Below are 16,548 nucleotides of genomic sequence, written 5' to 3' on the forward strand. Positions count from 1 at the left end.
CTTAAGAAAGGCAAATGAAGTTAAAAGAGCATCAGATTTTAAATTACCAACCAAGCACTATCACTGTGTAGGTGCCCATGTTTTCATAAATAGGAAATAGGAGCACAATCTCATCAGTCCTTATCAACCAACATGAATTTCCCCTTGCAGTGCATCTTACCACTTCCTATAAATATAACAAAAATTGAACACACTTTTGAGTATCTGTTTTCAGCAGAGTCAGCGAGAAATACTATTTCCAATTCATGTTGAATGATGCATGGACGATGATGACTGTTGTTCCCAGGTGTTTCTGCAAGCTCTGCCAATCCCCCAACATAATGTTTCAGACAAGGCCACATATAGAGAGGTTTTAGTGGTTTATTTCTTAGAAGGAAGGTTCATGTACTGTCTTCTGTTGAATTGAAAATCCAATAAGTTTTAGCCCATGTTGAAGACCCACAATTTTTAAATGAAAGGAAATTGGTAAGTGAGTAAATGAAAAAAAAGTCAAAATCACTACCTGATCATTTCAAATAAATATGATAATTAGGTACCTGACTGTAGTCTGGATGGCTTTCTAAAAAAATAAAAATAAAAAATACAGGAATAGAAAGACTAAGAAATGAGCATTAATTTGTGACTAAAATCCTCCAATTTTTCCATTTCTATGAGACATCCAGCCCCATCTGTGCTCAGGAGAAGCCCGAAGCCCACAGTCCATTCCTCAGCAGGTAACCCTGACCTCCTGCAAAAGGAAGTCTGGAGATGTTAAAGGAAGTCTGAAGATGTGCTTCATGACTCAGATGCTTGATGGAGTCCTTCACCCTCCAAACCTGAAGTCAGGCATTAATTCATCTCAACTCCAGTGAGCTGAGAAGAAGAAAAGGCTGTCAAGGAATAAAAAATGGTAAGTGGAGGGACTAGAAGGCCAACACAGAGGGAGCAAGCTGATGGCATTGCTAATGTTCAGTGTTTGCTTTTGAACTCAAGTGTGTTTTTCTAGCAAATATGCAAGCCAGGCTGGCAGGTTTGCTGGCATATGTGAAAACATCTTAGCTGCAGGAAGCCAAAAGCATCAATACTTCCCTCTAAACAAGGGCAAAGTGAGAAGATGTATAGGAAATAATTTCCACTTACTAAGTTTCACTTGCATACCACCATCTGATGATGAAATCTTGAAATCCCAAGACTAAGAAAACCTCACTGAGAATGGAGGCCAGTGAGAGCTTTGGCTGTGATTCTGGTAGCTGGGCATTTATCAGCAACTAACATGGTTCAATCAGCAGTCAAGAAGGCAAAGCAGAAATTGGTAGAAAATCCTTGCTGTTCTCTCATGCAGCCACTCACTTTTGATTTGTGGCTCCACAAAGTATAAACCACTGCTGCTACCAAGTGAACAGAAGCACTACTGAGTTCAGGAAACAGAACTTGAGGCACCATAAAATGAAGCTGTCTTCTCCCAAGTGCTGTAGGGATCTGGGCCTAAGAGATCAGCAAAATGATGAAATGAAAACCACTGGCCACAAGAAAAAAAAAATAGTGGATAAGACATTTCCCACTCTACTGAATCATAAAATATTTTATTAATTCTAACATCAGTTTCATCAGTCTAGCCCACAGAGACAAAATTTCAAAGGCACTCACAAAAACCTTCTATCTACATGGGTAAGAAAGACCTTGGGAGAACATGTACACATGTATCTCCTAAAAGCAGAAACCCTCCTCCCACACCCAATCATATAAATAGGTATGCCAAAATGGCATGAGCTTATGGGGATTCCAAGGAAAGGCTGTACATTTTTTTATAGAAAACATGAACAAAAGCAAATAACAAAACACATACCAAACTAATCAAAACAGATTACCGGAGTTCTGAGGGAAAAAGGTTGACATTTTTTCATCCTTCTACACATAAGCATTCCTTCATCTGACAGGGAAGGAAACTCCTCTTATGAGCTGAAACCCTTTTAATCAACATGGTAATGCTGATGGTCGATGGCCAGACACATTGCTACACACTCCTTGTCTGACTGGGCAAGGCAGGTCCCACACACCAGGGCACAAACCATCCTGTACTGCTGCAGATTACACGCCCTGTTTTCAACAGGACCACAAGCAGGGTCAGCTCATCTAAAAGGAGCTCCCAGACAAAATGCAAGTTATACCTCAAAGACAATAATTTTTGTATTAATATTAGCTGAATTTCACAGAAATCAGTTGCAAAACTGTTTTAAAAATATAATCGTTTTTCCATGAATCATTTAAACACTTAAATGTTAAGACTCATTTTCTCTAACTGTAGTTTTCAAATTTTTACAAAAGAAAAATTGTACAAAAGACCTATTGTTGATAGGTCTTATCTTGAAAGTTTTATGCTCATTGAAAATCCACATAACATTAAAGTTGGTTGTGGATTCTAGGACACAGCCACATAGCTGGGCCCATATGAATCTAAATAGGTTTTCCCAAAGCATCACCTTTAAATATTGCTGCCTTCTGCCTTTAAGAAAGATGAGAAAATCCCCATTTTACTCCCAAACCATCTTAAGCATGATTAGAAACTTTTCAAGTGCCATGAACATCTAAATTTGTCAGATCAGTTAAGGTATGGTATTGTCAAGCATGTGCAATTTGTATGCAACTAGATTGTTATTTGTGCAAAACCATGCAGTCATACTCTGCCTTTATGTGTAAATCCACACTGTCTTCAGTGAGGGCTTTGTGGTAGTCACTTAGGGCAGAATATGGCCTACATTTACCTTCCTGGTATTTAAAAGACAAGAACAATTATTAACTACTATCTGTAAAAAATCCAACTTGAGAATGTTTTAGTAGAAAAATAAACATTTTAAGTTATTGGCAGATTAACATTAGTGCAATTTTTGTGACTGCCTTACTTCGACACAGTAGATTAAAAAAATGTCACTTACGAAAAGAACCTAAGACACTTCAGAAGCAGTTATGTAGCTGCCAAATAAAAAGGAGCAGATTCTGTGGCACTTTATGAAGCTCTCAGTACTTAGTGCCTTCTAAAGCTCCAGGAAACGAGATCCAAGGCTTGTCAACTAATTACAGTTCTTTCCATACAAAAATATATCACTTATGAGCTTTTCAAAAGGCTGACTAACTGCTGACTAGAAAGAGCACATTATTTTGTATTCAGTTATATCCTAGACAACATCTGGATCAACTTCTTTCTTTGAAGAACCATTTTTGATAGTCCGAGTTGGTGCAAGGTCGTAGCAATGGTGCTGGGTTCCCGTTGTAAGCGTTTGCCTCGGCTTGTAAGCACCTCTGGGTTTGTGGGTGAAACAAGGTACCATCCTACAAAAGCCAGAAATAAAGTTAGCTTTTCAAGTCTCAAAAATTGCAGACATACCAATGTATTTTGAAGTAGCAGAAATCATTTGCAACAAATGAATATCACACATATTCTTCAGTGGCGGCCATCTTGTGGCATGTCTTGGGATTGTGCGAGGAACGGATTTTGGGCAGTAAAGCAACCTTGAACATTTTGGGGCTCAGCAACTGGGAAAAAGGGATTGGAAGGAGGGACTGTGGGAAGGAGAAGCTTCTTTCTTCCAATGGGGTTGTGCAGGAAAGCCTAACTTGAGGATGTCTGAAACGTTATCAAAAGATTCCGCTTTTAAACTTAGGTAAACTGACATCAGCATTGCTTTAGAGTGACTCATGAAGTGGCATCTCAGCCTGTAAAGGATGTGCTAACATTTGCTTTCATTGCCTTTTGTAACTGGACCAGAATATGGCAGAAAAGAACTAAGCCAAGCCACAAGCATTACCTCCAAATGTATCAATTTATTGCATATCTTGTGAGTAAAAGGTAAATATTGCTCATTAAGCATAAATGTTGGAAATATTTTAGCAAGAAATTTTCCTGTCTCTTCGTAGGGTATATTTTTGATGGAAAAAGTAAAAATATCTAAGTGTGCCCCTTTCCTGCAGATATGTGTGGAGTTCACTTGCTTTGCTGAAAGGAAAGCTGCCTCAGAAGTGTAAGGTCTGACAGGCATCCACAGTCAAATTCCCTAAAGAACATATTTTGAGATCTCAGGCCCTTTTTTTACATTTATCTCCAGATCAAGTCTCTCCTTCCAATCCAGGAGTGCTGTCAGCTAGGACAGCAAGCTGCAAAAGGGCAGCGTAGCAACCGTGGAGGACTGCCCTGCTCTGAGGCCATCCCCTTGGCCTGGGTGCAGCAATTCCCAAGGCCCCTGGTAGCTTTGAAAGAAAAATGCCAATGCCTTGTTTCTGTCCATAGCCCCAACTCCTGTGGAAGTCTGCTCCTTCCCCCATCAGGAATGTTGCACTTAACTGCATCCTGAGCTGCAGCTCCTGATGCCCAGCAGCGTGTGCTTGCTCACAGACTTGCTGACAGATTCAGCTGCAGAATTACTTTCTTGCTTCCATCACAATAATTCAAGTTTTAGAGCAGATTAATCAGTATCCATCTCACTCATTTTGGACTCAGTGTCCACAAGAACTCAATTCTTGCCAAGCTGCTGGGAAGGCTGTTCAAATCTTTGATTATGCTCCATCCATAAGGACAGCTGCCTGACAGTACTATGCACAAAGCAAAAGAAATGTAGTGCTGACACCTCACCCATCACTCGCCTTGAAAGGTGGAGACTGGTGCTTTTGATTTAGTGTAGCAGCAGAAAAGGAACCGGAGCAGAGCAGTACGTTCAAATCACACACACACACACAAAGTGATCATGAGAAAGAACATTTAAAGTAATTCCTAAAGTCTCAGATGATGAAATTAATGGTTACGGTGGAAACACATACATTCCATAATTTTTTTCTATTTTTTCATTTTTTCAATTTGAAAAGTTCAGTTCTCTTGATTACTTCTTGAAGTGACTGAAGATCCTTCAATATACGTCATCTTAGGGATTCATGCAATATGACTGAGCAATTTTGTTAAAAGATGACATTAAAAATGAAACATAATTTATAAAGTCAACCTTTTAAACATTTTTATTTAGTAATATCACTATGAGCTTCAGTCTGGACTAGATTTAGGGAACAGACAGTAACTTCCATCTTATTTTTTTAGAGTTTACCCTGCTACCTATCACTGCTGGTGGTATCAAAGTGTGACATTTGTCAGCCATGGAGCCTGTAGGGATTCGATGCATTATGCAGACACATTATGTAAATATACCATTTTGATATATTATGTGACCTTTTCCATTAGCCAAATAACAACACTCCAGAACCTGACCAAGGCCATCATTTTTCACCCAGCTTATTTTCTCTCAGGCATCCAGGGGCTTCTTTACGGATTCAAAACGACTAAATACAAACTTTTCTAATATCATGTAGAGGCAGCTGCTTAAAAGCAGGAAAGACCACAAAGTAATGGTGATGTGTGAAGTATTGGGGATAAATGGTAATATAAATATTTGGAAATAAGTCAATGAAAAGAGAGAAGTAGGCCAGCCATATGACTGGCTGGGGAAGGGTTATATTGAAGCACCTCAATCTCAGGAGAAAACAGCAAGGGCAACATGCAAGAGAGAATGTTCCCAAGCTCCTTGATGTTAACAAGGGTGCTTTCCTTCCTCTAATCTTCCTGTTCTTTATGACTGGAATGCTCTTTGCTCACTACCCTGTTTCTGTGTTCAGATGTTGAAAGCCAAGATAGCCTACTTCTCCCAGAGACCTGTGCCAGTGTTGTGGCCTGCACAATGTGTATGCAGTAAGATAAAAATTTCAAAAATTCAACAATTCTCCTTCCACCCACTCGCAAAAAAGAGCAAACCCGAACCCAAACAGGCACACTTACCTCTCTGAAAATAAACTTCTGGTTTTCAGGAACACTGTGGGCATTTTCTTGACACAAGTACATCGTCAGGTAGTCAGTTCCTGAATCAACGGCTGCACAGACTTCCGGCTGTCGCGTGTTGTAACGTATTTCATTGTGGGATGTGTACTCGAAAAACTACAAACCCAAGGGAAGAAACAAAGGACAGCAGTCATTTCACATGCACACAGAGAGTGCTTAGAAAGAAGCACATACTAAGAGACTAAAATTAGGTTCACGAATAAAAGTTGCTGCTGTGAAGGGAAATTTTGCCAGAAATATTCAAGAGTCCTTAACTTCTACTGCTTACTATTTTACAGAAAATCAATCTCATCACAGCACTGCTTTATTCTTGTAGCACTTAAATGTCCTGGAAAACAGGTGTTCCAGCATTAAAGAATTTCCAAAATTCAACTGCAATATTTAACTTTCACATTCTAGGCCCCCCTTAAAAATTGGATGGAAAACAGTTTCTGGCCTGACATTATGCCTTCTTAATTCAGTCATCACAAAGTAATATTACTTTTAACTAAGGAGTTGCTCACTGCATTGTTCAAATGCAGTTTGGTCCAGGTTCATTTCCAGTTATAATGGCTATTTCCACCACTAGGGATGCACGGTGATGAACATTTTGTTCTATAAAGTTTTAAGATATTATTTGAAGCAAAACAGGTACAGCTGCTTTTAAACATGAAAAAACTTCATTAAAGCCAATTTACTGTCTTTACTTGTTGCACGATATTCTACAGAAATGTTATGAACATGCTCTGAAACTCCTGGCTTCTGTAGCAGTTATGGTTGAAAACTTCCTTAAAATTGTGTACTTATCATGAACATTTGCCAACTTTTGGACTTCATTAAAGAGTGGCAGAGTTGGAGAGTTGTTTGTATTTAGCAAGCTTATAAAAAATTTAGATGACTATAGTGCACGGATGTGTGTTTAGATCTGATTTAAATTATACTCAATAAAGTAGAGGAGAGTTGTATAAACATCAGAAAATTGCTTATTACCCATAGTACAGCTGCATTAGCAGAGACCAATAAAAGGATGAGGGAGAGAAGGAATCCTCTTTTGTTTTGTTTCCCCTCTGGAGACTGTAAGGCTTTGTGAAGGGGGCTGTACTAATTCAGAAATGTTCATACTTGAACTTACCACAAAAACATCCTTAACAACCACCAGGGCTAATAACCTTGATGAGGAGTTGGAAGTGGAGTTTCAGTATAAACAGGACTGAGCTATTACAAAATCTTCAGCCATCCATTTCCAAGTGTAAGACCTCTGATCTGGACTACACTGATAGTAGTTGTTTCATGAAATCTGCCCCTCCTAATATCACAATCAGGAATTTCTCTGTCAAGGTGGCTGTCACAGCGATACACCGACCAATGCTGCCCATTGCATCACCCTGTGGAGCCTCATGGCTTTTTTTTCCCAGCAATGATGCAAGTGACTGACCCCTGCCCTCCCCCCTGCCCCCCAGAATTCACCTGTTTGCCACCATTCATTTGTGGTAAGCCACAAAGGGAAATGAGTGTTTTTGAGAAAGCAACATCAGGTTTGAAGTCTCCCTGCTGACATAAGACCCCGGAGACCATGATTTTCCCTTGAAACCTATTGCTAAGATCTGTTGCTACAACGTAGGTTGCACTATTTTTACATTTGCCATGTGCAAAAAACAAAAAATCTCATCAACAACAAAAGTAAATTGTGTGAATATTGGTCCTATTATTATTATTTACCCTAACAGGCAGCAGCTACTCCCTGGCCTTTAGGCTTTATTCCCAGGTTCAGTATCTGACTGACACATGGAAAACCCGCTACTTTGGGCACCACAGTGAGCTACAGAGACATACATTTTAATCCTATGGCTTGTGAATAAAGAAAAAGCCTCAGTTCTGCTCAGTTGTGTGTGGATGGACACTTTTTACAGCTGCCACTTTCACAAATCCATATTTAGAGCCTTGCTTGTTAGGGGATGTATTAGATATAATAACTCTTTAGCAATTTGTATAAGTGAAAGCTTGCAAGCTGCTGACTGTACCAGATGTGCCAAGAATAAATGGAGCAGCTTCTAGATCAGAGCACTTCTTACTACTGATAGCTTTCCTGAATGGTCTCTCAAGGACTTGCACCAGATTCCAAAGATGAGCAAGTAAAATGGTTAATTTCTGGATAGCTTCAAGGAATGGGGTTATAGTACTAACAACCAAGCACTCCTGCCTTGTTGCCCAATGAACATAATCAGTTTATTACCCTACACTTCAAACTGAATAAATACTTCAGGCTTTGGGCTTTTCCAAGCTCTAGTAATACAGGAAATAAATATCTTCCTCCTCAAAAGGTAAAGCATTTTTTAGTTCTCTTTTCTTGCATTCTGTTAGCAGAAAGGAAGCATTTTCAAACTGATTCACAGCCCAGTAACTAGTAGCCTTACTGCCTTTCTTTCCTTCTGAGAATCAGAATATTCCCTTAAGTGCTATTGGCAAACTTGATGAGGCCTTTTACCCAGTGTCTCTGGTTTCTGGACAATCTACAGGATATGTCTCAGCTGCATCAGTGTCTCTCTGGTACTGGGGCCAGCAGCAGATTTTGGCTACCTCACTGGACCCTGAAACACACTCTCATCCTTCTCTGTGCCTGTTGTTTTGCATGCAGGGAAAAGTTTGCATTTGATGGGTAGAACCAGCAGAGAGGTTACCAGGTCTGATACTCTTTTTTGCTGAAAACCCAAGGGCTTTGCTAACTTCTTTGTTTCCTTCTCACTGTTAATGTCAAATGTATCAGCTCCAAATGGGAATTCTGGGAAGAACACTGTCAGTCAGTGTGTTCCCATCCTCTTACCACATCAGGCTGATTTCTTGCCATCACACATTGCTGCCCTCTGTACTGCTTCCCAGCCATACCCGGAAGGGCAAAGGGCTTTACTGGTGTTGAGTTTCAAAGCCTTTCATTCTCCTCTGTGGGGCACATACTCCCACAAAACATAAGCAGCCTGAGGTACAAGCAATCAGTGCCCAGTGTTTTGTGTATTTCCTGCCTCTCTTCCATATACACTCAGCTCTTAACACTGCAGTGTTATCCTCCCTTTCTTGTGATAAGGAACATGCTAATTTAAAAAAAACCCTCCAGTTAGTTTTCTTACACTCACACAAAAGGAGTAAAAGAAACCCTCTCAATTAGACCGTGGATTCAAGAAAAAACAGCAACAAACTATCAGGAACTTTAGTTTTCTGAGATTGGTTTTATTCACTGAGATGTAAAACAGGAGCAGGTGCTAGATCTTATAAATAACCAAGAGCACAGTGCTCTCTCCTCCAGGCACAGTGCACACAGATATTCAGAGGTCACCAAGTGGAGACTTGTTGCCAGTGAAAAGAGTTTTGAAGTTGTCCCCTACATAAACAGCCGCCTGCCTGAGGTGTGGGATAGGGAATGGGAGCAAAGCTTGGAATAAGGGCTTGCTGTTAAAACTCCATATAGGTAATGAGTGGAGTGACGAGAACAAACTCACAGAAAAAAGGCAGGAAGAGTTTGGGATTAGGATGGTGGATTCCCTACCAGGGGGCCAAAGAGAAGTTAAGGGCTGCCTGCTGTCAGTAAACATCTCTGAGACTCCGTTGTTGTTATAACTAGAGGATGACCAAACCTTGCCACAATCATTTCATCAGCAGACAGCAATGGACATAAATGTGGAAGATTTGACTGTTTTGATTCTGACAGTGTCACCTGCCAAAGGATTCACACCACAAGGAACAGCCTGCTACCTTTTCAGATTGTCAAGAAGGTGGTGGGATGGGAAAGAAATGGAGAGAAATGTCCTGCTGGTAGGTTTCACAGCTATTTGTGAGCCAGAAAAGGGAGCTGCAAGTCCAGCAACCCCAACTTCATTTCCCACCTCACTTGTGTTTTTACATCTTGTCTTATTTTAGTCTTCCTCTGTTCTCCCACACACAACTCTTCCTGCTGTCCACTTGTTCTCTTGCAACTACCTATCACCCCTACTCATGTCCTCCTTTGCCAGCTGGTATCTCAGCTCCCTCATTCAGTCACCATGCCCCTTTCCACTAAAATGTTCTCCAGTGACTCTGCTTGGTCCACTCCCTGTCCTACTCTTCCCTGTGTCACACATGCCCTGCTCATCACCTGCTGCTCAACCTCTGTCACAAACTACTACTGCCTTTGTCACCTTGGCCCTTTCTGCCTGGCTCCTGCCAGCCCCCCCATGCCTTTTGGCCCATTTCGCTAATCTTGTTTTACCCATTTCCTGTGTTTGGCCTTCCCTCCTCAGGCTCTGCAGTTCTCTCGAGTCATCTCATATTTTCCTTTATTGGTTTACTTTGCAGTCAGGTGCTTTCTCCACTTCTCCTTCCTGCTCCTGCCTGGGTGCCAGCAGAGGGAGTGGTGTGCACAGTTCCCAGAGTGTCGCTGCTCCCAGCCCGGCGCCTGCCACCGCAGGTACACGGATGCACCATCAGCAGAGATGGAAGAGCATTAATAGCCAGTGATGTGATATCTTGCAGTAAATTCAGTTAATCTCTTAGGCTAATCTCCTAGTGCTAGCTAAACAAAGGATAACTGTAAAACCATGACAATTTGTCTCTGAATTGTACTTCTCTTCTGCTTTCACCTTTTATCTTATTTCTTTATTCTTTCTTGGGGAAAGAGATAAAATTTAAGCTAACTCTTTTTGCTCAGAGAAATGAAAAAAAAAATGCAACCCCTCTCCTCTCTGTAATCTGCAATACAAGGAAAAATATATCTATAAATACCTTTGGCATCTTAGCATGTAATCCTCTACATTACTTGCTTCTTAATCTACAAAAGCTATCAAGTCACTTATAAGAAAGTGACTTGACTGGGTTATCTGATTATTAACTTCTCTATAGAGATCTATAGAAGTATTCTTAACTTCTGCAAGAATTTGAACTGAGGGAGTAAACAGGGTGAGGTGGGGCTTAGCATAATTGGTATCCATCTGTCAGTATTGAGGTCCTTTGGCTTTTATCGTACAAGATTCTCCCCCTGCCTTCCCCTGCACCTTGGCCTTAAGGACAGAAATATTATGAAACCTAAGACATAAACCAGACATGAGCTAATAAATAATACTAAATAACAGTTATAATAATTTAGGCAATAAACTTGCTATCAGCAGCAAATCTATTTCCTCTTAAGATCTGAGGTACATTGCTTTTTCATTCCCCTTTCTCATGTAAAGTGAAATTCATATCAGAAGCCTTCTCCCCAATACAGATTTGTTCTACACTCCTTGAGCTTTTATGTTTGTTTTTTTAAGCAGAGTTCAGAACGACAGCAGATACTCTGTTTAACTGTCACATCTCTCTTTTTTTTCCAAACTTTGTTTTCCCTTTTTTCCTTTTTCCAAACAATCCTAACTGAATGTTTGGATTAATTTCACTAAAAAAGGACCTAAACAGTCAAGCCACCCAAGCTGTCACAGGGTTATGCACAAGAGGTCTCACAAGACATTTGGTACTCAGCACTGATGAGACCGTATCTCAAGTACTGTGTTTACTCTAATCGGGATTAGAAGCCAAAAATCAAGATAGACAGGCAAGTACATGACCCACATCAAATATCAAACTTCAATTCTGGAAGGTGGTCACTCAAAACTATGCAAAAACAGCCATTCTAGCCATTCACACAGTACCCCACAACAGTTTTACCATGCCATTATGCAGAGAGGCTTACAGGTATCAAAACTAACAACTGCTGTGCACAGGTTCAGTCAACATAGAGAAAGAAAACAGCATTTTCATATTCAGAAGTTAAAAACAAGACAGCAAGAATGACAGCGTTAAAGAGAACCCCTGCTCTCCTGGACTGTGGAGCCCAAGCAAGGAGGAGATTTCTGTAGAAGGACAGGAGAAGATGTGGCCAAAATCTCTTGGGTAGTTAGACAAGCATCATGAGGAAGAGACATGATGACACACCCAGGTGGAACTAGGTGAGGTTTCCAATGTTATTAAGGGCTTTAGAGGCATGGACAGAGAGAAGCTCAGAGGGGTTTTGGAGTTGAGTGAACACTGGCCTGTGAGCACTATAGCTGCAGTGATGTGCCATTAACCCCTGCTAATGAGCTCTGTGGAAAGGCATAATAAAGGTATGCATGAGTTTCCTGGGCTGGGTAGACACATCCTCAGAATGAAGAAAATCTGACCTGAAGATACATCAAAATAAAAAGCATTTAGTGCAAGAATCAAAACTCAAACTAAGATCACCTTACTGCGGCAACACATTCTCTCAACCCTACTGCAGTGACTTTACCATACTTCCTTACATTACAACCCTAAATGTTAGTCAAAATAACAATAAAACATTATTCTTACCTGATTTTGTCCCATGCCATGGCATGGGTAGAGTATGACCCTCTGTCCAGTTACTTGATGTTCATTTGTAGGATTATAATCAAAGCAGAAGTTTTCCATTCCTCTATTCTTCAGCTAATCAAAACAAAAGAACATTTTAAAATATTAGTCTGAAGTAAGGAACATATTCTGTAGTCACTCTACACTCATCCTGCTGGGCTCTGAGATCCATCCCAAAGCTAGTGCAAAGCAACGGGAATAGATCAAAGGGATGCAATGGTAATATCTCTCAGACTAATATGAAATAAAACTGGATCATCTTGACTTTGAGCTCTCAAGCAGCCAGACATGATGGCTTCCCCTAGGAATGACACTGTGTTCCAATGTATTTGCAAAGGAAGTGGGTAGAAACTATGAAAAAGTGTGTTGAAACCCAACAAGCCAGCAACTCATGCAGAACAAAAGAGTCTGCCATGCCTTTTTCCCCCAGGATCTACTTGTTCAATTTTCTTATGAAAAGATGACTACATACTTTTCTCAGTTTGTCAAATGGGAAATGTTAGGAGGATTTGTTCTCAAAAGGACTCCAGTACCCTCTTGAGGCAGAACAAGCAGACAGATTTTAGGATCAGAAATTTTGAAAGTGGGCAAAATATATCTTTGGAAAGGGATATTATTATGGTGTGATATTAAATGCTATTGACTCATGTTGCTGATCTCTGACAGAAGAGGTACATAACTTCTACATAAAATTTTAAAATATTAAGTTAGCTAATTTTAAAAACAACAGGCTAGTTATCAAGGATTTTCATTTAAGTATTCAGGAGGCAAAAGTAACTAAAAATAAGTTAAACAATCACATAGCCACTGATTCCTGGTATCAGCCACATAACCAAATTTGAAAACACACAGAGCAGAATAGGTTCTGTAAACAAGAAGCTGAATGCCCCTGTTACTGAGTGTAATTATATCACAGACAAAAAGAATAGGCAGAGTAAATCTCAGAAGAGTTAGTTCAGCAAGGTGTTATTTCACTGTTCTTCCCTAGTCATGATAATCGTATCCAGAGTTCTTAATGTGGAAAATGAGCGGACACACAGGGATTGCAGGCGGCTAGAACTAAACAAACAAGACAAACCCTGCGGGGCCTAAACCCACCACAGAGCAAACCACACAAGCTAGAAAATTAAATACTTGTATTCTATATATGTTTGCTTTGCCAACTTCTACTTTTACTGTTACCCAACATCATCTTTCCACTGCCTTGTGCTCACTCCCACATTAGACCACTGCAACTCTCCTTGAACAGCCAAAATAAAACATTTTGTTTACTTTCCTAATGGGAGCCAAGAATTACACTTAGAAAAACAGGAAAGAGAAGTGTCTTACATAGACTATTTTTAACACTGCCATGGAACTACATAAACCAAACAATAAGCTTCTCATGTTTCTACATTCTACATCAGGAAACATCAACCTAAAAGTCATAACCACTTAAAATGGTAATTTTATCTCTACAATTGTTGTTGTCAGCAGCTGTCTTCAGGACCAGAGGGTCTCCCATTAGTAGGTTTAATAACATATGACTCTGCCTGACTGTCTACTGGCTCCAAGGGCAGCAAAGCCCTCATCCATGGTGCCCTTCCAGGCAGCCCAATGACTTCCCTAGTGCTCTTTGCCATCAGCCCCTGGCACATGCTCAAGTGTGAGCTCCCTTTTGGGAAATTTTAAATAATCTGTTTGAAAATGCCCTGCATCACCAGAACTACAGTAACTCTCATATGCATGTTACTCAATGCCCAAATATACACAGCAAAAAGATATGTAAAAGCTTACTAAACTTAAGTTTCATATCAGATGGTTTGAAAATGAGGCTGTATTCTAGGGTGTTACCATGTATGTTCTCTCCTTTTTCGCTTTCATGCATAAATGAAATGTCAGCTTGTGAAACATGCTGACATTTTCCTGCATGTACATGGTCCATGTTGTTCACCTGGTTCTTTTATTTTGTCAGACATTGGTAGATATGCCCACATTTCATCAGGAAGCCAATAAGTATTCAAGACCTAATTAGTGGGAATAGTATATTCTAAGCTTTTAAATTACCTGATCTGAAATGACATAGAAAAATTTGAAAATCTGACTGCAGCACCATTTATTTAAAAAACCCAAAAAAACAAAGATACACACCTGCCCTCTGTTCCAAGGCAGACAAAAAGTATACGAGAATTTGTGAAATATTTTTCTCTTGTTAAATGAAAATATACAGTTTAACTATCTTTTATGTGCAAGAGTGCAAGAGCTCTATCAAAACAGTGATCACCCACTCATTTCTGAAGCTATGTTTATTCCCACATCCACCATAAACAAGTCATGCAACGAGAATAAAATTTTCTGTGTGACTTACCTTACTTCTTTTGCACAATGCTGCATTAGAGAAACAGAAGCAAGAAAAAATGTTGATCACCTTGCCATTAAAACACATTGTTCAGATCTAAAACCACCTACCCATGCAGGACTATTGGCTGTGGTTTTTTCAGCATTTGCTTCATATTGAAACATTGTTATTGAAACTACAGGTGTCACTCTCTGTGCCATTTAGTTACCACTGTTTGGAGGCTGACATAGGTAATAAACACCAAGATATTCACCATAGACCTTAACCCTTACTGCTAGGAGATATTTCAATCTATTGTTTCCTAATGTCTGGACGCTTGCATATAACTACACAATACAGCTGGCATTCTATGAATAAGTCTTAGTTTGATAAAGTGCATTGTAAACAAACCATCAACAACAGATTTTTGACATTAAAACTTCATTACATTAGTTGATAAGTACAGCCAATGGAGCCCTGCCAACCTTTCTTGACATCCACAAAATAGATCAGAATCCTCTTTATTCTGCCAGTGGCAGTGGAGCTGATCTATTAGTGAGATGGACAGATGATACTGTGGGATGCAGTAAGATATGAATTTGCAGCAAGCCAGACAGCTTCACTAGTACTGATCAAACATCAGCTTTTACCTCAAAGGTAATCCAAGCAGTCACAGGAAATTATTCTACTGAGTAAATGCTATTTTCATATCACCTGTTAACTTAAGGGCAATGCTGAAAAGGGCATACAAAACTGATGACTAAAACCCTCTGAAGGAAGGTGACACACTGCTGCTGGATTCATTGGCTCACCCCAGCAAGCCCAAATCCCCCTGGGAAGCTCAAAAACGTATAAGCATGTGGCTCAAGCAATGGTGTGTTCACTACCAAACACTTGAATTTCTTCCAGAAATTCCTTTTAAAAAGCCTCTGCCTAGCTTTCAGAGGCTTTTCAGAGCCAACCAAGTGGTGCATATTTTCCTGTGATTGGCAAAAGTCTCCAGGTCTAGTCAGTCCTAATCTTGGCTACCAAGTCAACGTCAAGTGGCAGCTCTACAAATTGGATTATAATGAAGTTTTAGAGGTATACCTTAGAGAAGGGACCCTGATACCTCTGAGAACTTGAAGCACGAATCATGCAATGTCTTTGATTATGTAATTTAAAGCACATAGCTGTATTCTTCTGCAAGCCTGTCCAAACATATGTGTTCTTTAGATAATTTAAATAATTTTAAATTCTCTTTCATGTTGCAGCAAAACAAAATTCTTCAAAGTTTTAAAGGCATAGTTTAAAATCTTCCTTCCAATTTTTTTAGGATTATATCTAGTCTAAATTAAAAGAAAATTATGACTGAGGACTTGAAAAGGAAGATGAGGTGGTCTTGGAGGACAATAGGGAAGGAGTTGTCAAAAGAAAAATTCAAGTTTTTTGACTTCCCGACTGACTCAGTCAGAAACAGATGCCTTTAGTGATAGAAGGCAGAAAGAGAGACCAGACAGAAAGTCCCAGCACAAGACATCTATCAGCTTAGTTGCTTTACATTCAGCTGAAAGAAATATCAGCTAGAAACCGAGAGCAAAGAAAAACTTACCATGTCAGAACATAGTATGGTCTCACCAGCAAGTGATCAAACTTACAGAAAATTAGATTAAAATCCTGATTTTTGTGTCACCGCTGTTTTTTAAAAGCAATCTTGATGCCAAACTTAAAGCCAAATTCACTGATTGACCCTAATCTTTATCTTTGGATATGCACCTCAATGCCAGCCATACGTGATACACACCTCAGAAGAGAGAAGAGCCCTGACTCCTGCCTTGCTTTGCAGCCATGCCTTTCCACAGTCACCCATAACACGGAAAGAGCACAGAGCTGCCCAGCTCCTCTATCTCCACCCAGCTGCACATTGCAGAGATGTCACCACACCAATGCTGAGCACACCAGCTGGCTCAAAGCTCTTCCTACAGACTCAAACACCATCCCTTCCCAGGGTAGTTAGGATTTGTAAGCTGGCCCAGTCTCTGCTGTCCAGGTGGGC

The 16,548-nt window shown here is 40.0% G+C and overlaps 1 protein-coding gene across 1 annotated transcript in view; it reads right to left on the minus strand.

Annotated features, from left to right (window-relative positions):
* Positions 1-2,343: 2,343 nt before the first annotated feature.
* Positions 2,344-16,548, minus strand: part of GALNT12 (polypeptide N-acetylgalactosaminyltransferase 12) — a 46,587-nt gene continuing 32,382 nt past the window's right edge. The window contains exons 8-10 of the mRNA XM_054285105.1: positions 12,158-12,271; positions 5,792-5,947; positions 2,344-3,306 (exon numbers count right to left, since the gene is read on the minus strand). Of these exons, the coding sequence (XP_054141080.1) occupies positions 3,169-3,306; positions 5,792-5,947; positions 12,158-12,271 (408 nt within the window). The 3' untranslated portion in view covers positions 2,344-3,168. The remainder of the gene's footprint in view (positions 3,307-5,791; positions 5,948-12,157; positions 12,272-16,548) is intronic.

Source organism: Melozone crissalis, unplaced genomic scaffold (genome assembly GCF_028551555.1).
Source record: "Melozone crissalis strain CALT ecotype California unplaced genomic scaffold, PUWL_Pcris_2 ptg000042l_1, whole genome shotgun sequence".
Taxonomy (NCBI): Eukaryota; Metazoa; Chordata; class Aves; order Passeriformes; family Passerellidae; genus Melozone; species Melozone crissalis.